The sequence below is a fragment of the Apodemus sylvaticus genome, chromosome 2 (assembly GCF_947179515.1).
Source record: "Apodemus sylvaticus chromosome 2, mApoSyl1.1, whole genome shotgun sequence".
NCBI lineage: Eukaryota > Metazoa > Chordata > Mammalia > Rodentia > Muridae > Apodemus > Apodemus sylvaticus.
Window position 1 is genome coordinate 15418422 of NC_067473.1, and position 25763 is coordinate 15444184.

Below are 25763 nucleotides of genomic sequence, written 5' to 3' on the forward strand. Positions count from 1 at the left end.
ATAATCTGAGGTATTTGTTCTGTGCTTTAGAAATTTTGAATTATGGAACTAAAAGAGAAACCTTAAGGATGGTATGTTTCAATGCCAAATGAGTAAACAACTATTGTGATGGAAACACAATATTTTGGTATCTGTATACACTTATGCTTTTGAGTGAACACTTTTAATAAGTGGAAATGTTCAATATGGCCATTAATAGTACACTTCTTCATATAGATATCAGTTTTTTTGTTCTATATAGTAATTATTAGATGATAATTTCACTCACTTAACTCAAACCAAATACAATTCAATAACTTCAATGGACTTGTAATTAGGTTCAAATTACCTTAAAAATGAAAATATCCAATGAGTGTGCTCATAGTAAGTAGATGAAAAAATTAAAATGAAATACATAGATTAGTCACAGTTCAGGTTTGACAGGAATATGTGGAAAAGTATACAAAGACTAAGGGCTACATTGTAGTGTGCTCATATTTGGCAATTTCTTGAATAATTGCATGAATAATTTGGTGATAAAAATGTCACTCTCCTTTGGAATCTTGGGAAGCACCCACCATGGAAAGATAAATTCCCTCTAAAAATGTCAAGTAAAGTAGAAAAGCTGTTTAGATTTGAAACAAGTTTGTATTTTAAAAGTTTAAACTTTTCTAGATTTAGCTATCAACATGATAAACAAACTATTAAGAAATAGGCTACACAAGTGACATGGGTTTAAAATGTTTTTTTTTCTATTGTCTAATGCTCAGTGAGGCTTACAAAGACAAGAGAGGGTGAGTTAAAACTTCAAAGTTACTCATCTTGTGATGGCTTGAACATATTTATGAGGGTTTTTGTTTAGGTTCTATATAAATAAATACTATGTCTATCCATGTCATGTAAAGATCAAAAGAAATTAGATATATTGCGTTCTATGAAAATAACAGTGGCAATTTAATATAGTAGTGTGCAGTTGACAAATTCAAAATGAACGTAAGACTTTTACTTTTATTTCTACTGTTATTTTTTTAACTATATATTTTTGCCTTTAATGACACATGCTTGCCTGATATGCAGTGTTTCTTGGCTATGAATTACCCCTCCAGAAAGACCTTAAGCAAATACAAATTTCATATGTGAAAGGTGTTTTTATAGTAGCTATACTGCTAACTAGCAAGGTCAAGCTGGTTATCAAGGTCACATTTTCCAACACTGTAGATAGATAAAACACAGAAATTGTCATTTGAAGTGAGTTAGTGCACAGAGGGGTTAAACAAAGAAGCTGGTATCTTTCTGCAACTCCCCTATGGAACTCAAAATTCTAGCTGACACATGGTAACTAACCTACCTACAAAATTTTTGGCTCCAAATTGTTTCTGGGTAAATGAAATGCAGGGACTAAGATGGAACAGAGACTGAAGGAATGGCCAACCAGTGACCAGCTCAACTTGGAATTCTTCCCATGGGCAGGCATCAATCTCTAACACTATTAATGATGCTGAGTGCTTGCAGACAGGAGCCTGGAACAGCTATCCTCTGAGAGGCTCTACCCAGCATCTGACTAAGACATATGTAGATACCCACCACCAAACATTGGACTGAGGACAGGGACGTCTATGGAAGAGTTAGGGGAAAGTTTGAAGGCCCAGAAGTTGATGGCATTCCACATAGGAAGACCAAAAGTATGAAGTAGCCTGGACCCCTGAGAGCTCCCGAAAAATGAGCTACCCACCAGAGCATACACTGGCTGGTCCAAGGCTCCAGGAATGTATGCAGCAGAGGCTTCCTTTGTCCGGTCTCAGTTGAAGAGGATGTGTCTAATCCTGCAGATACTTGATGCACCAGGATGGGGAGGGGGAGCTACAGGAGGGGGGACACCCTCTCAGAGATGAAGGGGAGGGGAAGGGGGAGAGGAGGGAGAGGGGGAGTGGGGAAAGGAACCCTATGAGTGAGGACTGGGAAGGATGTTGCATTTAGGATGTAAATAAATAAATGAATTTTAAAAAACTACAGGAAAGATTCTGGCAGAAAATATTTCAAATGGCTATAGAGTCATTGTCCATTGGCACAGCCCCCACTGAGAAGAGAGATAAATGAGGTCAGTTTTAAGGAAATTAAGACATCAGACATCAGAGTTGGATGAAACAAAGAAACAGAAGGAAAACATCCAAAAAGAGGGCACAAGAAACAGAGACCCACTCATTAGATTCTGTTTTATCTTATTTAATTTATTTAATTATTTTTTCTTAGAAGCCTGTTTGTTTTCTAATGAGAAACAGAAAGGGAGTGGACCCCTGTGGGAGAACGGGAGTGAGGAGAAACTTGAGGAGGAGATGAAGGGGGAACTTTAATTGGGGAAAGAAAAAAAATATCTATTTTCAATAAAAGAAAAACAAAAAAAGGAAGGAAGCTAAGCAATATGTGGAGAAAGTAATGACAAATACCAGACATAGAATTATATATATCAGGGATGCCAATATGGCTGAAACCCAGAGGACAATAATTCAAACTCAGAAATTAGGATACCAATTTGATTTATAGTAGTGTTATTTTGTTTTTGCTTTTCTTTTTTTTTTTAATTTTGTTGATTGAACACTTGTGCTCCATTCATTTGGAATACTTGTTCTCTGGAAGAAACACGGAATTTTTCATTGTTCCTGCCTTCCTTGTATTTCTTCTACCTAGAGGTGCTTTTCTTTCTTCTTCTAGGAAAATCCAACTGATAGTTCAAGCCATGCCACTTATTCTCTGAAACTCTCCTGGACTCATCTCAAATCTGAGTTCATCCCTTCCTTCTGAATGACAGCACTTAATCTGAGACCTTTAATTTGGCACTTAGTACATCCCAACATGTTTCCTTTCAGCACTGATTTGCTAATCCCTAGCATTACTTGGCATCATATAAGGCACCAGAAAGAAAAGCATCTGGACAACAACCCTGCTAGGTATGGTGATGTATACCTCGTAAGTTTGAGCACTTACGAGGTGGGTCAGGATGATCAGACTCAAAATTATCCTCTTGGCTGTTGAGTGACTTCAAGGCCAGCCTGAGTTACAAGTAACCACATCACAAACAAAACGAAGCTCTTGACTTCAAGGACATCTCAGTCTAGAAGGGGAAATATGTACATAGCAGGCACATCACATAACTGTGATAAGTGTGGCAGGCAAAGTGTAAGCAGAGAAAGGTAGTTTTTAAGGTAGATGTCTTGCTGCTGTCTAAGACTAGTGGTAAGATAAAAGGATTATTGCATGGGGTAATGAGAACTCCTATCACTGTTCATTTCATTATGTGCCTTGTGGAAGCAGAGTCACACCTCCTTCATCTTAGCGTCACAAGTTCACCGTCATGATCTGTCCACAAGACTTGAACAGATAGAAGTCTAGTTTTGAGCGACAAAGTGTCTAGAAGGTATACTTTATTTTCTTTTAAATCTTTCTGTTGGCTTGCTTGACATAGGATCTCATTAGTTAGCCCAGATGGATTTCCCACCCACAATCCTCTTGCCGTATCCTCCTTGGAACTGCAGGCTGGTCCTGTCACATCTGGCTCCCGATACTGTACCTTAAAACCATCCCTCTTTTTATTGGTTTGGTTTATTTATACCATAGCCCCTCTCTATACACTTGGGTATTTGAAATGAAGAAATAAGATTTTTCTTTGGTTAGGCTAATCAGGAAAATTGACCAGTGATAAGAAAACCCATTTCGATGGCGCCTTTCTCTCTTTCTCTTTACATTTGTCTTTATGCATTAATATACAGATGTCTTGATTCTTGAATTAACTAGTATAGGAAAGTTTTTAAAATAAAACTAATAGGATTTGCATGTTTTTGAAAATAATGCTTTCTTCTTTAAGGAAAGATATAAGCATTAACATTGACCTTAAATAATTATTACCAAGTTAAAATTAAAAGCATTGGAGTCTTTGGCATCTGGCCAGTTTGTAACAAGTATGTTGTTATGTAATAGTGTTAAGACCTGTTTGTAAAATGTGTCTTTGAAGCAAAAAACTCTGACAGACTTTCATTGAATTAAAATTGTGTTTAAAATAGTAATTCATAAGAGAAAGACTTGAACACATTACAGGAATACATCCATATTAATACAATGCTTGCCCATGAGCTTCAGGTCAGGCTTCTAGATGCCAGTCATCTGGAATCTGTATTGATCTTGAATTATGATGTTTCACATCATAATCCATTGATTAAAGACTTTCATCCCCGTGTTTTCTTTCCAGGTATGACATAAAGAGAACAGCATTTAATTTAAAGGGCATACAAATTCACATCGTCACTATAAATATAGAACACAGATTACAGAATAGGACAATGAAGAAATCTGTTAGTTAATTATGTAGATCCCTGACTCTGGTTCTTGAAGGTCTTGAAGCTTATGTTCTTAAATCCCATATGTTACAGGGAACAGTAAAGACATCTGAATTCAAATATTTTGAAGAAATGTGTATTTAGCAACTGAATACATGCTAAAAAGGAATAATTTACAGCAGCAATATCATTACATTTTTCTCTCCAGTTTTGTAGTTCCCATCTGAAATGCAATGATAAATACAGATACGGAACAATTTACGACCTGGCAAAAAGCATGCTCGTGCAGGGGCACACCCTCTCTGCCCTAAGTACATAAGCCACCGCATCGCTTGTATGGGAAATCTTGCACTCGAGGATGATGGCGAACAAACTGGATTGGAGCATCTATAGAAACTTGTATTTCACAATGCTCTTTCACTTTTTTCAAAATTATTTACACCTCTTTGTCTAGTGTGTAGGTAGCAAAAATATTAAACACATACCATTATAAATCACTAAATTATACATAAAAGAAGCAATAAGTGCATTTGCATGCATTTACACTTTCCATTTGCTATCAGCGGGGCCTGCTCTCTGCACTGTGATGTATCTTTTTCAACTTGCGACTATTGTAAGACTGCTGTGGTAATTTGCTTAAGGTCACATGCATCTCTTAGGCAGGTCTTACCTGTGGTGATACATGCATATGCCAAAGTCCATCTAAATTAATTAGTAAATGGGACATTCATTCTTCTTCGTGCAAACTGTCCTCCCCCCAATACACAATGGCAGGTTATAACTGTCATGAAGTTTATTTATTTATTTAATTGCAAGTTAGATTAGTAGCTTTCTCTGAAAACTTAAACATGGTGATTGATTGAGACATGTCAATATATCTGTTCGTTTGTAACACTTTTAATTGAAACCTAAGCAGTTTTCTATGGCTATTTCATAGTGCTAAACAAAATGCATTCCGATTTTGAAAGGCATCCATAAAGTTATCAAACAATCTTCATTCCATTAGATCCTTTATTGTTGAGAGTTAGAAAGAAATGGGAGAGTTATATAATTGCAAATATACTCGTATCCACTGCAAATTTAGAATGAAAGGTAACATCAGATGTTTGGACAGTTAAGACCCTCTTAAGTGAGAGCATGGCTTGGAGCATACTCTTCCTCTCACTTAGTATTCCTGACATTATTGTCTGTTCAGAGTGTGGTCTCAAATAATTCATCGACTCAGCTTGCCTTTGAGGATGTATTTCCAAAAGCAATACCATGTTAGCCAAGGAGCCTAAGATCAGATGTAGGTGGATTTTAGGCTTTTATTTGAAAGACATGTCAACAAATTGTTTATTCAAATAATCATTAAAACTGAAACACGAGCTTCCATCTGTGAAATATTTCAGTGGAGATGGAGGGAATAACAATGTAGTATTGTTGAGGTGAGAAGCTAATGCTGAGCTAATTAGAATTCGGAGACAACTAGAGTTAAAATATCCACTCCACTTCATTAATTAGCAAGAAGGCATTTTTTTGCACCAGCTGAAGGATTGAGGAGGAATTCCTGAAGTGAGGCATGTAGCACCAATGTACTATTCTATAATGTAGAAATTATTAAGCATTTTGAACTCAGTGATTCTTAGGAAATCATCTCCAACCAACAAATGGTATGCATTCTGAAATATTTTGTGTTATCTTATACTTTATTCATAAAACAAAGGATTTTGCAATTTCTAATTCAAGTGTATGATCTGATAATAGTTTATAAATTCACTCTCATTGAGATAAAAGCACTTATAAGTTGTTCATACAAATAAGTGTATCATACAGGGTAGATAAAAATTTAGCTGATTCACAAAGAAATGGTTGAGAAATGTGTCATTTTGTTGTCAGAATGTGTTATGCATGTCACTGATAGCTCTCTCTCTCTCTCTCTCTCTCTCTCTCTCTTTCTCTCTCTCTCTCTGTTTTAGAAATCATTAAATGACTGAAAATAGAATCTTTGGTGGGATGTGGAATCATGAGAGGGTTCTATGCCTCACGCATCATGCAAATATTCAAACCAAGACCAAAAGACTTAATTTATTAACACTCTGTTAAGACAATGTTCTTTTCATGAGACACATGGCTCTTTTAGTTTTGCACTTGATCCTTCAGGATGCCTCTAATGATTCTTTTCTTCTTTTTTGTGCTGTCTTAATTTTTGGTTGGCTAAAACATTACGTATGTGAGAGTTAACTTTAATAATACCTTTACAAGTCAGGGTGATAACCTTCCATCTGTTTGGTTTCTTCAAAGGGGAAGAACATAATTCTTGGTGTCAGTAAGTAATAGTTAATAGTGAGTATGGATCTAAAGTGATATACTGCCTCTTACAGAACTGAAAACACAACGTGAAAAAGCAGCACACAGTTAGAATTCTTAAACAAACAATATAGCATGGTAACTGCAAGACAAAACCTACTCTAGCTTAGAAAACAGCTAATCTTTACTGCATATTTGCCATGGTACATTTAAATTATAGCTTTAATAAAATACATCTTTAGATCAAAGCTGAAAGAAGACATCAGTAGTAGATCAGTGTACTCCATTACTCTTCCGGATGATGGATGGTGTATGTTTTTATATCTCCACAGACTATTCCACTCAGTTTCACTCTCCTTATTTTACTCCTCCAGTACATACAAACACGAGTGCTGGTAGACAAAACATCCTCGAATCCAATCACGTTTTGGAATATTCATCTGCTTACTAAATCCATGCAGTTTATTTTCAACTCTCGCTTCAATAAAATGGCTTTGCTGATGCAGTTTTTCTCCTTTTGATGGCAGTATGGCAAATGACATTTTTTTATTTCTCAGGCAAAGAAGAAAGCAAAATGAACTCTCAGAGGAAACACTAAGTCGGCGAACTTGAACATCTACGCTCACCTGTGTTCTCTGTCAGGCATTGGTATTCTGAAGGAAGCCTGCTGGCCAAGTTCCTCACGGACTTAAATTGGTGGAACCCGGTTGAACTTCCCACCATTGTAAACATCCACATAATGCCATGAAATGTTCATGTGTATTGCATTTTTTCCAGTTATTATCTAAGCAAGTTTGTACTTGTTTGAGGTTTTGGGAGGTGGCGTAGCTCAGACACTTCTGGGTGCCCTCTCAAACTCGTGGGTCCTCCTGTTTCTACCCTTCTTGCTCTCCTGCACGTGCTTCCACTTGTTGCTATTCCCTTGAGAGTGCCCCGGCCTTTGTCGGCGTTGCTTTCGGTCCCTTTTCCATACTTGTTCACAGAACTCATCCATTGTGTTCAGGTTGGGGTGGTTGATGAGGTGCATGAAGTCTCTGTACCAGACCTTCTGGCTGGGTGTCATGCTGCTTGACATTTCTTTGGTCTTAGGACCATCTCCATCATCATCTTTATGAAGAAGTTCCTCCAAATGTTCCGTGTCGATGACTTCCAGGGTCACCTTAAGAAGAGTTTGCATGAATCCGTGCTCCACGGCATGACACAGGTAATTGCCTGAATCCTTCTTCTGCAGGCTACGAAGCAGGAGCCCTTGTTCTGTCCTGATGATATGATCACCAACTCTGATCTATCAGGAAAAGGCAAAGGAAGACATGAAGGTTTAATAGAAATACAAGATCTGCCATTCTGGTTAGAAGAACTTAGATATCGGTTGGAGTAGGTTTCAGAATTTGGAAAAGATCTGTAGTGTCTGCCAATTGTTTTATGGGCACGTGAAAATTTCTACAATATTGTGGTTTTTATAGAATAACTTATAACCATTAAAAATATTCAGCATAACTGGAGGGAAGAATGACGGTACACTTGAATTTGAAAGCAAGTGTGTAAATATGACACAAATTCAATATTACAGAATGACAAGGGAACTAGATGACCATAAAACTAGAAAGCAATACATCACAATGAATTTGTGATATGATTTGTAAAGAACAAAATGTCAGCATTTGAGAAAAAGGAACAAAATATTTTAGGTTTAGTGAATTGATATTATTTAGTTATTGTTTCTCATACATAGCTATATACCCAGCCCATACTGAGTACTTGTCTAAGGAGCTGCCATTTGGTTCAGCTGTGTATTGGAGTAACCAGTACTTTTCCTTCCTCCAAGTCAATGATAATGTGGTGACAATATGTGTACCAGATAGAAACAATTCAGTCAACTGAAATCCTCTACCTCCTCTTTTCGATCTTCATTTCGCCTCTGAAATTGCCAATATACCAAGGCTCTCTGTGACTTCGGACTGCATTCCAAGAATGTACTACTGTTTTCTACTCCATAGATGATTCTCTCTTCAAGGCTGTGCCCATGATGATTATCTACCCAACGATAAAAAGTTAAATGAGAAAACATTAGTTAGTAACTTCCATTTTTCCATTGTATTAATTTGGAAATTCAGATGATAAGTTGTCTTACTTCAAAGTCATTTTTTTCAGATTGAGTAAAGATAAAATTATGTCTAGGATTTCAGACCACAAACACTTGCCCTCAATAGAGTAATCATTTTAGCTTGGGCTGTATATGCAGTTTCATCTTCAAGCAAGTTACATAAAATGAACTGATATACTCATGTTCACTATAATCTTGAGTCTTTGTACTGTGATGCATGGAGTCTCCTTTTTGTAACCTACTTTTCTAGCAAACTGGACTTTTGCAGAAAGGAGCAATTTTTGAGAGGTTAGAGTACTTCTTTGTATTTGTTTCCAACTGTAAAATTAAATTTACCTACCACTATTTATCTATCATTTTACAGAAGGTAGAGTTTAGGATGTTTATACCCTCCACAAATAAATCCCACATAATTCAGAAGTTTATCCTGAAATCCAACTGGTGTGAAATGTTTGAGATGGCTCAGGAGAAACTCATACAATTAAAATGCAATATGGTTTCAATTGTTCTTATTTTAAAATGACATACCCTTTGTTATTTTCCAGAGTTAGGCTGTGGACCATGGCAGGAGCACATAATAAAACGCAGCAATACAAAAATCTGTTTCCTGATTAAGTTTCTATTATTTTACCCTTTATGTAACCTCCTTCAATGTGGTAACTGAAACACAGCTCAGATCAAAAGTATGACACAGAGAGGGTAGGTAAAACTTAGTGAGAGAACAAAACTCTCTGTTATCTTGTGTAATCCTGTTTCCATTATGACATCCTGAACAATCTGGAACTCATTAAATTAATTTAGAAAATAATAAATATATTTTCACATGCACAGAGAGCTGACAGTGTAGACAGATGAGAATTTTCTGCTTTCGCCTTCAAATTCAGCTAGGATCTTAATTTTAAAAATGTTTTCCCTCCTCCCTGGCTTCACTTTGACAGCTTTACTCTTGTCTTAATCAACTTAGTACTTTTGTCTGTCATAGGCAATAGGATTTGCTTATGCTAGGTTTAAAGCTTTTGAAAACTGTTTCTATTCCAGTCTCTTGTGTAGCTATGCTTCCCACTGACAACTCTCACTGTACTGCAAAGACTTAGAGTGCATTGACACTCTAAATGCATCAGCCACATTGCCTGGTTGTCAATTGTCCTAATTGGGCACTAAAACTCTTCTGATACTGAGACATATCTGCCCCTTCTTGTTAAATATTAATACCCTGAAAACCATGAAGGCATAAACAGTAACAATTGATTCTGTGTCATATTGTTTATCTCATGTGTACACACACACATACACACACACATTTGCATTCACATGCATATGTATATGCAGACATTAAGTTCTATAATGATTGGGACAAGCCTTTCCCACTCTACCTGTCTCTGTGCTATGTTATAAAATATCTGAGCCCTGGTAAGAGGAGCATTGAATTGCTATGTTCATCAGAGCTTGTACAATCTACCATTACTAATGAGTGTGGCTTGCCATGGAAGTCAATAGTGTTTATATTAAATATATTTTCTGTTAATTGCTCAACAGTATAAACTTGCTTGATAAAGAAATCCTTGAACACTTGGGAACATACTATTCATTCTGCCTTAGTTTCTTGAATTACAATATATGTGACACAATGATGACAGAAAATCCTACTAAATTTTTGTTTATAGCCATGTGCTCTAGGCCAAATACCCTCACGCTGGTATCTATAATGATGAAGGAGTCATTAGTAGAATCTTAAGATATGTCTTTCTGAAGATGCATAGGTAAGACGACTTCATGGTCTTCATACTCTCATGCTGGTATGTATAATAACAAAGGACTCTTCAACAGAGCTCTAAGATATATGTTTTTTGCTGACACATAGGTAAGTACAATGTGACTTGAATAATAGAAGAGTTCTTTGCTATAAGAGGGTATCTGTAGACTGGAGAGATGGCTCCACAGTTAAAAGCCCTTGTTATTCTTGCAGAGAACCCCAGGTTGTGCACCCACATTACAGCTAACAACTGTCTGGTCTGGGAGATCTGTGGCTGTCTTCTAGTGGCTATGGATGCTACACATACACAATACACCTGTTTGCATGCAAACAAAATGTTCATGCAGACAAAATAAAAAAGTCTAATATGATCAAAACATAACTTATAAAATTCTCAACGAATCAATATATTTTTTAAAATCATAATTTGAAATGTAAATAAAAAATATACCGAATTAAAAAAAAGGAAAAAATCATAATTTGTCTTGTCTCCTTGGCAATTAAACCAAATATTCCTGATAGTGCTGGAAAAATAATTCAGATTGTCTTTTCTAGTAGGAACAAAACTTTTCAAGTAGCAATAAAAAAATCACCTTATAACAGATATTTCCTTGTGATTATAAAATAATTCATCTTATTCTCCTTTATAGTTAAGTCTAATGAAAAACAATGAATGATTTAGAAGAGAATTTATATGCTATGTTATAATTCTTTTTAAGAAGAATAGTGTGGTTCTTAGTGCCCAAGTAGTAACAGCATATGGTTACTTTGATTCATAGGCTTGGTGCCTTTAACTAGTTTGCATTGATAACTACTCTTAAAAATGCCTTAAAGACTCTTTGTCTATTGAGTTGGCCCTTTATTTCTCCCTGTACTCCAAACGAAAAGAAAGAGAAACCCCTATAGTTAGTAACTGATGAAACCAAATTTCCTGTTCTAACAGCCACAAATCACAAACAGCACACAGATGTCCTACTGTATTTATTTGGTTACATATTCTCCGATTTTGTGCTGTTAGATTGATTTTGCTGCATCAGCCAGAAATATGAAGACTAAATTTCTATTGGGTTTAGTTGTTTCTATTAAACTCTCTGTAGTCAGACTTGTGTACCCTTGCCAGCTTCAAACTTAGGACCAGAACTTTCATGTAGGTGGCTATACTTCAACACGCAGATGCAACAACATTGCTGTATTTATATTTATTTTAATGTATATCTTATAGCTTACTGTGTTAACACTTTCAACATGATGATTACGAGGCAATAAAACATTCCTTGTCTGTCTTGACTTTGCTTCCCAAACTACTCGCAAAAATGTTGGACAGCATAGGAAATATGAAAATAGAATGATTTGCTTCACTCTCTCACTTTTGCCCTCATCATTCCCATCTATCTTTGATCTCCCCAAAATGTATTAAAAAGGAGAAATATTATTTCTATTGATGTCTTCTCACCATACTGGGTATTTGATTATTATCCATTTTCAAACGTACTAGTCATTTGTAACAGTAGCATACTGTACTTTCATGGAACACACTGAGGCCATAGTTACTCCATTTTAGTAACTCTGCTTTACCGAATGCTTTACTATTCATTTTCTGGAAGATATAATGTACTGCCAATTTGGGATGAGTATAATCTGAAATCTCACTCTGGATTAAGCAGCAACTTGCCTGAAAGCTGCAGCCTTACAATATACTAATACTTACAATATATTAATAGCAATTTATTCTATCAGAGTTGTGCAGATGCTGACATGGCCGATAGCAATACTCAGGGGTGCTGTTTAATGTCTTTGTGTCGCAACAGTCTGAGTGTTGCACATGCTGTGGTGCAGTATTTTTTACATGGCTGCCTTTGGGAAATGTTATTTCCTCTTTTAGGAATTATTGAGAATCTTTGCTAGCAACTACCTAGTAAAAATGGACTCTGATTCTAATTCCCTCTCCACGATCTTAGGGAACACCATCAAGCCAATGTATAATATACCCATGAAATCTCAGTAAATGTGTTCTTACTACATGGTGGCTTTTGTTCTTTAAGTTTATTCAATATATTTTCTATTTACATTTCAAATGATTTCCCCTTTTCTGGTCTCCCACTCCCCGAAAGTCACATAAGCCCCCTTCCCTCCCCCTGTTCTCCCACCCATCCCTTCCCACTTCTCTGTTCTGGTTTTGCCCTATACTGCTACACTGAGTCTTTCCAGAACCAGGGGCCACTCCTCCGTTCTTTTTATACCTCATGTGATGTGTGGATTATGTTTTGGGTATTCCAGTTTTCCAGGCTAATATCCACTTATTAGTGAGTGCATATCATGATTGATCTTTTAAGACTGGGTTACCTCACTTAGTATGATGTTCTCCAGCTCCATTCATTTGCCTAAGAATTTCGTAAATTCATTGTTTCTAATGGCTGAATAGTACTCCATTGTGTATATATACCACATTTTTTGCATCCATTCTTCTATTGAGGGATACCTGGGTTCTTTCCAGCTTCTAGCTATTATAAATAGGGCTGCTATGAACATAGTGGAGCATGTATCTTTACTACATGCTGGGGAATCCTCTGGGTATATGCCCAGGAGTGGTATAGCAAGATATGATGCAACTTCTATGAGATAAAATTGTCCTTAATGCATAATGCAGTAATGCAGTTGCTTTGGGGTCACCCACAAGCCTCATCTGTTATATAGTTCAAGGCTGGTAATAAATGCACAGACCCCTCCAAATGCTGGGATTATAGGCATATACTCTAACACCTGCTATAATTTCTAGGTTAACTAAGAAAAATATTTAATTATATCTCCATTGTTTGTTAAGAAAATGCCATGGTTTTTACAATCACAGAACTAGTTGTCATCTAATACAACTGGGCTTAATTTACTTATAGAATTTTATATATAAACAGTTTATAAAGGAAGAAGGCAACAATTTTACAACTTAAATTTGTCACAACATCAAATTAATAAAATAAACCAAACCACTATAAAATTGATAATGTTCTTATTATCATTATTTTTATTATCTACCATAATTAACGCTTAGGGGCTGGAGAGAGGACTCAGAAATCACAAAAGCTTGCTATGTAATCACTAGGATCCAGAGTTCAAATCTAGCACCATGATAAGATGGCCAGCAGAGTTTCTTCTTCTGGTTTCTGTGTGTATGCATGTGCTAAATCATGCAAACATATAGACACATATAACAAATAACTCCTTCAAAAGTAAACTTTTCAATTGTCAATGAATAGAATTAAAATTATATCATGCTGTTTTTTAATCAATTTTATTTTAATTTCAAAACAGAAGAGCTATCACTAAGAAAGGGTATTCAAAGTTCTTCATGTACTCCAATTGCTTTCAATGTGTTTAGCATTACACATACAGTTTTAAAATATTTATACCACCACAAATAAGTCACTTTTCTGCCTCTTTTGGGGTTGAGGGAAGGAACACTTTAGATGACTTGTTTCAAATTACAGAGAACATGGCAGTTGTCTCTCTTCTACTTATACTTTTTTTGATTGGTTTTAAGAGAGACACATAATAGAGACAAAGAAAAAATATCTGATAATTATAGTACAAAAGCATAACAGAAGATATTTAGTAGAGTGTCTGCATGCAGAACATTTAAACGTGATTATCAATGGTACAAATGTAATGACTTGCAATAGTTTAAATTGTCCAAAAGTAAAATCCTGTGCTAAGAGTTGGTACTGAGACAATGGTGAGTTGCCTTTAATAGCACTCCTACTTCTGAGAAAACAAAGGAATTAAAGAAAATATCTTAGCTTCAATGCATTCTAGAACTGTTCTACTCTTTGCAGCAAAAATAGGATTATTTGCAGTTGTTAAATTGGCCATCTTTCTTACTTTCTTTGTCTACCATAATTTTACCATAAAGGCAGTCATGGAATCTTACCAGATACTTGCTGAGGGACAAACATAAATAAAGACACTGAGTTTAAAAGCTGAACTCTCAAGTGATTTTGATACTCACAGGTACAGACTATAACCGTAATCAGTGTAAAAGGGAAAAGAAATTATGGTCATACTGTGATAGATTATTTCATTAAACTGCTGTTTAGATGGAATATTTAAATGTTAATAACTCTGAAATATAGCATTCAAGATGTAGTACAAGCAGACAAGTAAAATCAACTATGTTCCATATCAAAATAGTGTACTATGAAATAAAAGCTGATAAAGGTATTAAGACATTATATGAATAGTTTTACCTTCTTCATGGATGCCTACGATAGCAATGGCTCATGGAACATGTACACAACCAGAAAGAAAAAATATAACTGAAAAACATTTTAAAATGTATTTTACACTACACCTCTGTCATGTAAACCACCATAGACAGTAAGTATGTTGCTATTAAACTGGATAATAAGTCCTACTGGGCTCAGCAAACTGAATCGTTAAGAGCAAAATAATTGAAAGCATCTAAATATTAAAATTATTTAAAAAGCACCAGTGTGTTTGGATAACATGATGTTTCAATATGTTGCAGCTGCTAATGACAAGAAATAATGTTTTTGAGGAAGCAATCTTCAATTAATCATTTCCTCCTTTAGTGGGATAATTTATGGAAATGAAATGAGACTAATAAAGCAGAAAGAATGGGAGGAAAGAACGGAGTTAAATAAATTGCTTCCTTTTGTAACAACAGAAAGTCATGATATCCATCATTTGGCCAGAAATATCATGTTGCTTAAGGCCTTATTTAGCATTTGATTCTCTTCCAATAGTACAGAAACAGAAGGAATCACATTTCAGCTTCCCATTTATTTCATTCTTCATTTTAACCCCATAAGCATCCCTCAAGATTGAAATGTGAACAACGTAACAATCTTGGAAAATGTAATGTCAGATAGGAGACAGATGGTTGAGGCTGAGAGCCCCACAGTCATTCCTTTGATTTCTGGTATTAGATTTTGATGTTTTTGACCCTTAATAAAAATTGAGTTTTCTAAGCAATATATATAAAAATCAAATGCAAGTCAAAAGAGTCGCAGACAGATGCAGAGTAATTTAACTAGCCCTTTCAGCTCCTTAGGAAATACAGTAACTAGGCTGGATTCAGACAAATCAATTCTAGTAGTTTTACCACATTGCCTTTGTGATTATTTTTCATTTATTTTCCCTGGAAATGGTAAAGCAAAAAAAAGTGAACATAGCCCACAAATCTGGTGAAACAGAAAACAATAGTAATGTGTTCTTTGGCACAAATAATCATTAAGGCTTTCTTACTGGTATTGAGATGACTGTCCAGAAATACATGTTATCAGCAAAAGAATTTCAAGGATATGAAAAAAGTATAGCATCATTCAATTACAAGGCATATCACAGATGAGGGGATATATTTCATCGGATAATATAAAATTAAAAATTAAAATGAAGAAAAACTCATAGTAACCATAGTCTTTCTATATATTTTATATCTGCATATTTAGATGGCTAATGAGCAATTTATCAACTGTCTATATTTGGGGGCAGTTAAAACTCTAATATATAAATTATAGCACGTGAAAAGAATCATACCTGTTTATTAATAGAATGCCTGTGACGTGTTTTTTCAATGTTCGTGCTGATGGTGACAGCCACTAGTCTCTGTAAATGTTAGTGGGCAGTCTCATGCGACTTGTGCATGAAAGCACATGTGTTTCTATTTAACCCATCTACTGGAAATGTGACCAAAAATAAATGAAGAACAGTGGATGTAACAAGTACAAAAAGATCAATGACATCTTACAGAAAATATAAGCGTATAAATATCTACTTGATAAAGCCAATCTAAATTATTTACTATATTTTAGGCTCCAAATCAAGATGTGTTTTTGTGCTGGAAAGACCTCATCAACTGGGATATGGAATGTTGAATTCTAAAACTTAGACAGTGTTCAATATTTCTTGTAGTGATATACTTATTTGGTTTGATTGGTCCTTATAATGTGCTTGTCAGTGTATAGACAGTGAGAGGGACAAGCAGACTGATAGGATAGGAAATTTTAGCTGTATCTTTTGGAAGGAATGATTATATTGGACAAAGCATCTTTATAGCCACTAATATACTAGTGTATCTTATTTATAGAAAAATATTTTGAAGAAGGATAAAATCAATGTGTTATGAAATATTACATGAGATTGAAATAGTTATACTTGCCACAGCTATATTTGTTTGGTAGTGTATGATAAAACTATAGTGCTTCTTAGTTCAGGGCATGATGAAACACAAAAGCTTGCACAGGGCTACCAATATGCATGTATGTCTGCTGTAATATTATGAGTCTATATGTAACATTGGGTACATTTTATTTTTAGGATTTTATAGGGAATGCATTATGAAAGAAAGCACAATAACCTGTATGACAGAGCAAGATTGCCATAGGAAGCATTGCTAAAAAAACAGGACAGGAAACATAGTATTTAATATTTCATTTTCTTTCCTCAAGCGATTTGATGGGAGATAGGAAACAATTATTTGCAGAGGCAAAAATCTCCAATAACAATTATGAAAATACCATCTTGTATTATAATGATATTTGATTCTTATCACTTTCAAAACAAAAGGGAAAATGCATACATCCTAGAATCCCTCTTCATAATAATTAAATTTAAGTGCTCAAGTAGGTTATTTTGGGTGACATGAAGATTTTTGTAATGAAAATATTGCAAAATTTTTCAAAGAGGGGGTTTTCTGTTGTTTCTTCCAATTATGATTATGATTGATATAATACTTTTTTGTTGTTTTCTTCATCTGTACAGAAGATTATTTCTCACTAGTATTGCATCTGTGAGACTTTATCTAGAATCTGGCACTCAATTAACATTCTTGGGCCATTTTATTTCTTAGCAGTCCACGATGCAGTAGTAAATTTAATCTTCAGTATTTTCCTCACAAGTGGTATTTCATAATTTATGGAACTTGGAGGCTTAAAAAGATGACATCAGTTCCTAGATCAAATCTCAGGGCTCCTCTTTGGGTTTAATGCTCATATTCATATTTGAAAGATGGTAAAGTGCAGACCATAAAGTCACCAACAAAATACTAAATTTATGTCTCTCTTGACCAGGAAGACAGTACTGCCAAAGAGAGTTTATGAAATTTGGGTATGATTTTGATGCCAATCAAGACATAAATTCAGATGGGCTTGGTGTGGAGATAATTTAGAAGATTGGCTTCCGTGGATTTTTTATTGTGAGACATTAAGGGAACTGCATATGTGCAGAACAGCCAAGAAAACTATTAGAAAGTGAGATTGAATGATATCACTAAATTAGAAGATAGGGCATAAAGTATCTCCATGATCCAGAAATATAAGATGATGGTATGATTATAAAAAATTAGCCTTTTGCTTTCTGGACATATAAATCATAAATTCTGTTACGGCTCATTTTGGTTTGTAAGGAGGGACAAAAACCAGCAACAGTGAAGACATAATTTATGTAGCTAGTCATTTTCTTAAATGTGAAGTTAGAAAAGCTCCAATTTCAAGCGCATAGTCTCTTTTGAGGGTAAGGAATGGATTGCAAATGACCTGAATTCTATGCTAGCGTCCTGCCTGGTATGTGATTGGAAATTGGAAAGAAAGATTTCCCAGAACTCATGTGCTATTAGGGATGCTACTAGGTTTGGGGTGAATGGCTATGGTGATAGAGAAAAGTGTTTGAGATCAAGAAAAGTGAACTGTATTTTTCTTTCTCCTAGAATAGTTAAACCTGGTGCTATGTTGTACAATGGGGAAATTCATTGAGGGTGTGTTGAAGGTTTCATCTGATGTGCAATTTCTTCCACCTTAACTTCAAGTTATTTTATATATAGTCACTTTAATAAAATCTCAGGATATGTAAAATATAGAGTGTGACAGAATATGTTTACCATTACAGCTGGAAGTGATCATATTGAAGTGTATAATTTGGCTTCATGTTGCTTAGGCACTTTCTGTTAAACAACATCACATATCTTTACTTGTTTCCATATGAGCACATATATTTTATTGAATGTGAGAAGTGACATTAGCAAGACAACATACATGATTTAAACAGGGTTGGGCTCTGGATTGGAGCCCATTTACGTTCAAATATTGACATCTACTATTCTGAGATAATTCACGGATCCCTAATGGTAGGACTGAGCCTGGCCAAATGGGGATTCCTAACTTACTTTCCACACAGTTGAACTTTACTGTAACCCGTGCTGAGTATGCTTTATGTTTGTTCAATTAGCAACAAAAGCAGCCAACAGGCACAGGGACCTTTGAGATAGAAGTGTTTTATTGCAGTGGAATTTTGTGGGCTGTTTGGACCCTTCCTCCCATCTATCTTAAATATAAAATACAAGTGCTTACTAATCAAAAAGAAAACTAAAAATAGTTCTTGTAACAGTAAACTATCACAATGCTATTTCATCTTACATATGTATTCTAATTGAGTTATCTGGAGAAAAACTCATTTACAAACACTTTATTGTTTATAGCTTGATAATTTTGAGTAGCTTATTTTCATAGGCTTGAACCTATATAATGCTACCAAAACATATATTTAAAATAAGCAACATCATCTCAAGTAAAACCATTAAATGATCAACAATATTTATTTGAGCACGGTCTCATTTTTAAAAAGTCCTTGGTCAGTTTTCCCATTTGCATATGAGACATTTCTATCCATGGTAGATGTTATTTTAAAAGAGAATAAGAGCTTTCCTACAAAGGTACTAGATTGTTAAACAAATAAAAGCATCACCAATATGATGCATGTATAACTGCTAATGATTCTTAGAACAGTTTTGTGATATGTTTATAATCAATTATTGTTAGTTGAATGATAGTTTATATTGATATTTCTCTCTGTATGTGTATGCTGGTAGGTGTGGGTATTGTGGGTTTGTGGATATACTTATGTAGTAGTGTGGTACACATATATGAACATGGGGGCCAGAGAAACCAATGTTGTTTCTTCTTAGAAATAGTCTTTTTTTTTTTTTTTAGTTTTGGAAGCAGGATCCCTCAGTGGGACTTCAGACTAGCAGTTAGGATATCTATCTAACCAATGAGCTTCAGGAAGATGCCTGTCTCTGTCTGTAATACAATTGTTGAGATCATAAGGACACTGCTTGATTCTTGGTGTTTACATAAGTGCTGAAGATAAAACTAGAGTCACTTTAATGAGACATTCTTTAGCGTTCATAATGATATTTCTTTAAAAAGATATTTTTAAAAGGATATTGTGTTTACTGGTTCTTTCTTATATTCGAAATGTTATATCAATTATAGCAATGTAATAAAGCACACACAGAAATATAGATTGTAGTCTCGTTAGAAACAATTCTAAAGTTTTTCTCCTGCTTTTGCTTGAATCTTTGTTTTTAGCTCTGAGAATCTAGTCCATAAATTCTTCAGTCTAATGAATTAATAATGAATAGCCCCTTATTTATGAACTGATGGAATCATATTACAATATTTTCACTTGAAATAAGTTTATAAAAAATGAGTAAATAGAGTAGTTTGGAATAGTAGACTGTGTTACTTGTAAAATGGGGTGAGTATAGCAGTACAGGCATTTTCCTTAGAGACACAGAGCAAAGCCTCTGCCCCTGTTCAATGGTCATTTTCTTTTTCAAAGTCAGGAGAGTAACCCACAGGAAAGCAGCCATTGGAGAAGAACGTTATAAGTGACTGATTTTAACGCATTTGTTCCAACATCCCATTGCTCCCACAGTTCTACCAAGGATTTATGAGTCTGATGCCAACACATTGAGATTACACACAGAGGGACCTGCCTTTCAAGAAGGTAACAGATTATGCAATGCATATTCAAGTGCTTTGTGTGCTTTACCATTCATAATATAAGAATATTGTACACACCTAATAAATCAAATCAAAATTAATTAAAAAAATACAAAGAGTGTTTTGTGATCACCATAAGCGGCAGTTGAAGAGAAAACAGAATAATTGTGTTCAGTTACAACGGTCATGCTTTGCATGTTAACTATTAATTTTTTCAACTGTTCATTGGTGCCATTGCCATTGAGAAGTTTCCCCAGCAGAGGGAAGCACAGTTTCATCGTTTATCTCATAAATGGCAATAGGGAGAACAAGCTTACACAGCAATTTATGTATATTAAATGGGGGTTGTATGATGTTTCAGCGTAAATAAACAGCTCTGACATTTAAAATATTTCAATATCATGGTTCAAGATATGGTTCCAAATTGCTCACTTCAAAAAAAAATATATATGGCTAGTATTTTAATGTAAGGATGTGGCTTCATTATTTGTTTGATTCAAACACTCAGAAAGAGTTACCAACATTAGCAATATATATATAGATATATAACTTCCTTGGTCCATTTTAACACTATATATTATTAATCTATTTGATATATTTTAATGAAAATTTCTGTTGCTTATCTCTTCATGTTGCTAATATAGATGAGTATGTTAATAGACCCAGCTTCTTTTGATTGTGTCAGAAGTTTAAGTTCTATATCTTGTAAAGATTTAAAAATCCTGAATGTAGTATACCTGTGATATATATACCTGTGATATATGTACCTGTGATATATGTACCTGTGATATATAAATAGGAATATATATATATATATATATATATATATATATATATATATTCCTGTTTTGTGAGTTTGTTAGCATCTTCTTTGTTCCAGGCCATATTTCCCCCTAACTAGTCTTAGAACAATGTGTGCACATCAATGACTTTAGCACTAGAGGTGGAAAGAGTGGCTTACCGTGATGCTGCAAGTCCGAGCAGTGAGTCAGTGGGTCTCCATTCCTTATATCTTGTCGTCTTGTGCGCCTAAAAAAAAAATGCATTTAAGAGACATTATTCTAAATCTCTGATGTGAATGAAGAATCAAATTTGCACTGAATCTCCTAGGCAAGGGAGGAAGACATGCATCTGCAGTCTATGAGGCTGGATAAGGGAACTGAATGGTGACCAAACTAGGAAACAAAAATACTGAATTCCAGACACTGCAACCAAGGGAACTTCATCCATCATGAGTAGACATTCTGACTTGTTTTCTGCCAGGAAACAGTCAATAAAAATCAAACAGTGAGAAGCTCTGGACTTCATTTTAGAGGAAAATAAGGTATAACATTTTGAAACAACAACCAATTTCTTCAATAAACTTAACTATTGTTCTGATTATCATCAATGTGGTTGTCAGCTTGAAAAACAAAGAATATAGAAAATAAAAAAAAGAATTTACATGAGTGATGACTTTCCTCGTTGTATATACATTTCCTCATTCCTCCCACAATTCTACCAAGGATGTATGAGTCTAATGCCAACACACTGAGATTACATACAGGGGTACCTAAGTGTAATCATTTTAAAATATACTATTGTCTAACTTTGATGTATTAATCTAAGAATTCTCTCTTTTCTTGTTGTTTTTTAATTTATTATATCACTATTTTATAGAAAAGCATATTTATTGGATTTTCTTGACATGTTGTGGTGCTAGTGAATGTACCTCAAAGCGAATGAACTTCAGAGTGAATTACCTACAAGTAAATGCTATACCACTGAGCTATGCCTCCAGTTTTTGGTTCCTTCTTTCCTTGTTTTAGATTCAATCTTATTCTACAGTTAAGGCCAGCTTGCTGGGGTTTCAAGGTGTACACAGCCATGACAGCCCTATTATATGGTAATGGTTGCATATCAGTTTATTTAAACCTTGGAGAAAAGGAGGAAAACAACTACAAATTTTGAACTTAAGAGTGAAGTCTCCTTTGGCTAGGAGAGTAGGAAAACCAAGATGACCTTCTCTTTTACAAAAAAGCAGAATATATGCATGAAACCACAGTTAGCATCCTTTCCCTGCTCTTCAAACTGTATGTGGGGGTCCCATGTAGTTAGACACACTTGGAGGAGGAGATGGGCCCTGCTATTAGGTGCAAAATAGATGTGTACGCTGGGAGATCAGAGATATGGAGAATAGCTATGGACCACAAAAATATGGGCATCTTGACTGATTTCTTTTTTATTTTATCTTTTTAATAAATCCTAAAGGTATTATCTTGCTACAAAATTAGTTACCATTGTTTAATGGCCATTGAGAAGTATGAATATGGAATTCATTACTGAATTCATAAATTTAGAAGTCTAAAGTATTTATAGATTTCTATTTGTAGAAGTAGTGAGACTATCAAGCAGATGTGTACATTTGAAAATTGAGCCAACAAGAGAACTGTGAAACATGAACCCCAAAGCATTGGGGAAAGACTTTCTCAGTCACTTAAACTTCAAAAAAAAAAATGCCACCACAAGAACATATAAATTACAAGGCCTCCATGCATCCTCGCCAAAGACATAGCAAGTCTGAGACATATGAAATTAGGTTAAGTAAAATCCACATTTCACAGGGAAAACAAGAGAATTTATGGAAATTCTTTGGGTCTTAATTTATGGGTGTGTGAGAACCACTTTAAATATATAAATACCAGTTCAAATTAGAGTCATGTTCATCTCTTTTCTCCTTTGATTAAAATTCTAACCTCTCATCACGAAATCATGCAATGTTCTTCATTATTATTTCTTACAAATGGAAGATTCTTTTTTTTCAGTTCAGATAAAATTTCCATGTGTATGTTTGAGTAACTAAAGCCAAACACTTTTAAGAAGGATAAAAATTTAAGCTTAAATAATTTAGAACTATCACTGCATTGATAGAATATTTCAATGTATTAAACTAGTCATAGTTTCTTTAATATATTATCTTCAAATTAAGTTTTTTTTCTAATGTAAAATCCGAACAAATTATGAAATTACTAAGTATAACAGCTAAATATGGAATTTTGAAAGAGTAAGAAAACTGTTTTATGTGTATAGTCTATAGTAGGAGTTTTACATTTAGTATTACTGCAATTCTGTGTTCAAATTACATGCTAATATAAGTTAAGCTTTAGATGATTATTTCAAAAGATTCTTTCCTTCTTTCCTTCCTTCTTTCCTTCCTTCTCTCCTTCTTTCTTTCTTTCTTTCCTTCTTTCTTTCTTTCTTTCTTTCTTTTTTTCTATAGATATGTTTGTGAATATGATATCTCTGTGCATTTCTGCATACACCTTGAGACCAGACGACGGAGTTAGATGCTCTGATGCTGGAGTTATACATGGCTGTGAGCCATCTGTGAGAATCTGGGAACTGAACTGGGTGCTCTAAAAGATCAGTGAGTGTGCTTATCCACAGAACCGTTTCTCCAGCCCCAAGTTTAGATGATTTAATATTCAAACAATTGTATCTAAAACATCAATGCAAATAATTAAGTAGATGCTAGTATCAGTTAGTAGATGATTTCCTATAATATTTGCAATATTACAAATGCTACAGTACATGCTTTACTACTAGAAAAGGCTGACAGATATGGTAGTGCTGCTTTAGAAAGACTGGCTGTGCTAAAACAAAGTCATATTGCTCCAGAAGTGCAGTGGGTTAGGGATAGTGGCGACCTAATCAATGTTTGAAAAATTCAGTGCACATGGTGGTAAGCTTGATGGAACTTTAACAAGATTCTCTATATTCCTTTCATCCTTCACCACCTCTTCTTCAAACCGCATATATCAATAAAGAATGGCAGCCATCAGCAAACAGGAGAGAATATGATGATAGTGATGCTGAATAGGATTATAAACTTTTTATTTTATTAAGCACTAGTAAAATAATTTTCTGCAACTTTGGGATATGTCTATTAGTTCTATGTACTATGAAAATTGAAATTTCCATTCTGTTTTATTATTTTTATTCAAACATTTTATATAAGATATATTTTATCATATTTCTTCTCCCCAAACTCCCACTCGATCCCTTCCCTTTGAGTTTGCATAGGAAACAGCAGTTAAGACTAATCTATATATGTTGTTCTCAATATGTTTTTGTTCATGCAAATCTACATTTTATATATATATATATGTGTGTGTGTGTGTGTCAAATATATATACATATATATATGTATACATATACATTTATACATACATATATATATATATATATATATATATATATATATATGATGAATATGGGTGCATGTATGCGTATATACTTTCTGTAGGCCAGAGGTTGAAAATGGGTGTCTTTCTATATTACCCTCTACTTTATCATCATCGTCATCATCATTGTCATCATCATCATTTTGAAAGGGGCTATCTCACTGAATCTGGAGCCTACTGCTTTGCCTAAAACTGGAGCTCACCAATTTTACTAGAGAGGCTATTTCGTGAGCTCTCAAGATCTCTCTGTCTCTGTATCCCTTATCCTTAATGACTCCACACCAGGCTTCCCCGAGGGTTCTGGAAAGCTGAGCTCAGGGACTTATTGTACAATAAGCACTTTACACATCAATACATCTCCCCTGAACCTGTTAATAACTTTCCAACTATAACTTAATTTTTATTTAAAAGTTACCTCTAAAATAATTATAAATAAAAACTATACAATTAGATTGCATGAGTAGTGCATACAAATGCAAACACACACACATTCACACACACACATACCCACACACACACTTTCAAATATCAGATTTTATTATGTAGTTTTATGTTTCAAGTGAAAGTCCTGTAACCCCAAGATGATATAATAATAACAGGGGCAATTAAAAATTTCTTGAGCTAAATAAGGAGATATATTTAAGAATATTAGCTAATCAAGACCTCAATGGACCACAGATTCCACCTCAAATCTTATTTGCACAGAAAGGTGGTATGCTTATTTATAAAGGGCTGTGCTATAAAACGAATCAATGAGGCTTCCAAGAAACATATTTCTCCTTTACTGTTCCCCTTACCTCTTTGCAGTAGGAAAATAGCGCGAACATGATGACCCATCCCAGGCACAGTAAGGGTCCCGAGCAAGGCAGCATTCTGCGCAGGCTTTTCCATAAATGTCACAGCGATGTAGAGGAAGCTGTGCCACTCCAGCGGCTGAGCCAATGTACAGTTGTTGCTGTGGATGAGTTAATTAAACACTCTTCTGACTCCCGCTTTCAAACCTAACTTATTTAGGATCTTTAACAATAAATTATGTATATGGACCAAAATTGTCTTCAATCATTTCTTTCAAGGTCTAGCAGATAACAGAGGTTTAAGTGAATTAGAAACAAACTTTAAGCATCTGATTTCAACAGGGAAGAACAAGACATGCTGTTCTTTCACTAGAGGATTGATTAATGATATAACAAGTCTTAAGTAAAAGTTACATAAATACTATGCCAGAACATGGTTAATCACATAAAGGTATCTTCTGCTAAGCCTGATATTCTGATACAGATTCCAGGGGATTCA

The 25763-nt window shown here is 34.8% G+C and overlaps 1 protein-coding gene across 1 annotated transcript in view; it reads right to left on the minus strand.

The window, feature by feature from the left end:
- Positions 1-6358: 6358 nt before the first annotated feature.
- The window catches only part of Sema3a (semaphorin 3A), a 204118-nt gene continuing 184713 nt past the window's right edge, over positions 6359-25763 (minus strand). The window contains exons 15-18 of the mRNA XM_052173131.1: positions 25268-25425; positions 21209-21276; positions 8488-8630; positions 6359-7881 (exon numbers count right to left, since the gene is read on the minus strand). Coding sequence (XP_052029091.1) covers positions 7426-7881; positions 8488-8630; positions 21209-21276; positions 25268-25425 — 825 coding nt within the window. The 3' untranslated portion in view covers positions 6359-7425. The remainder of the gene's footprint in view (positions 7882-8487; positions 8631-21208; positions 21277-25267; positions 25426-25763) is intronic.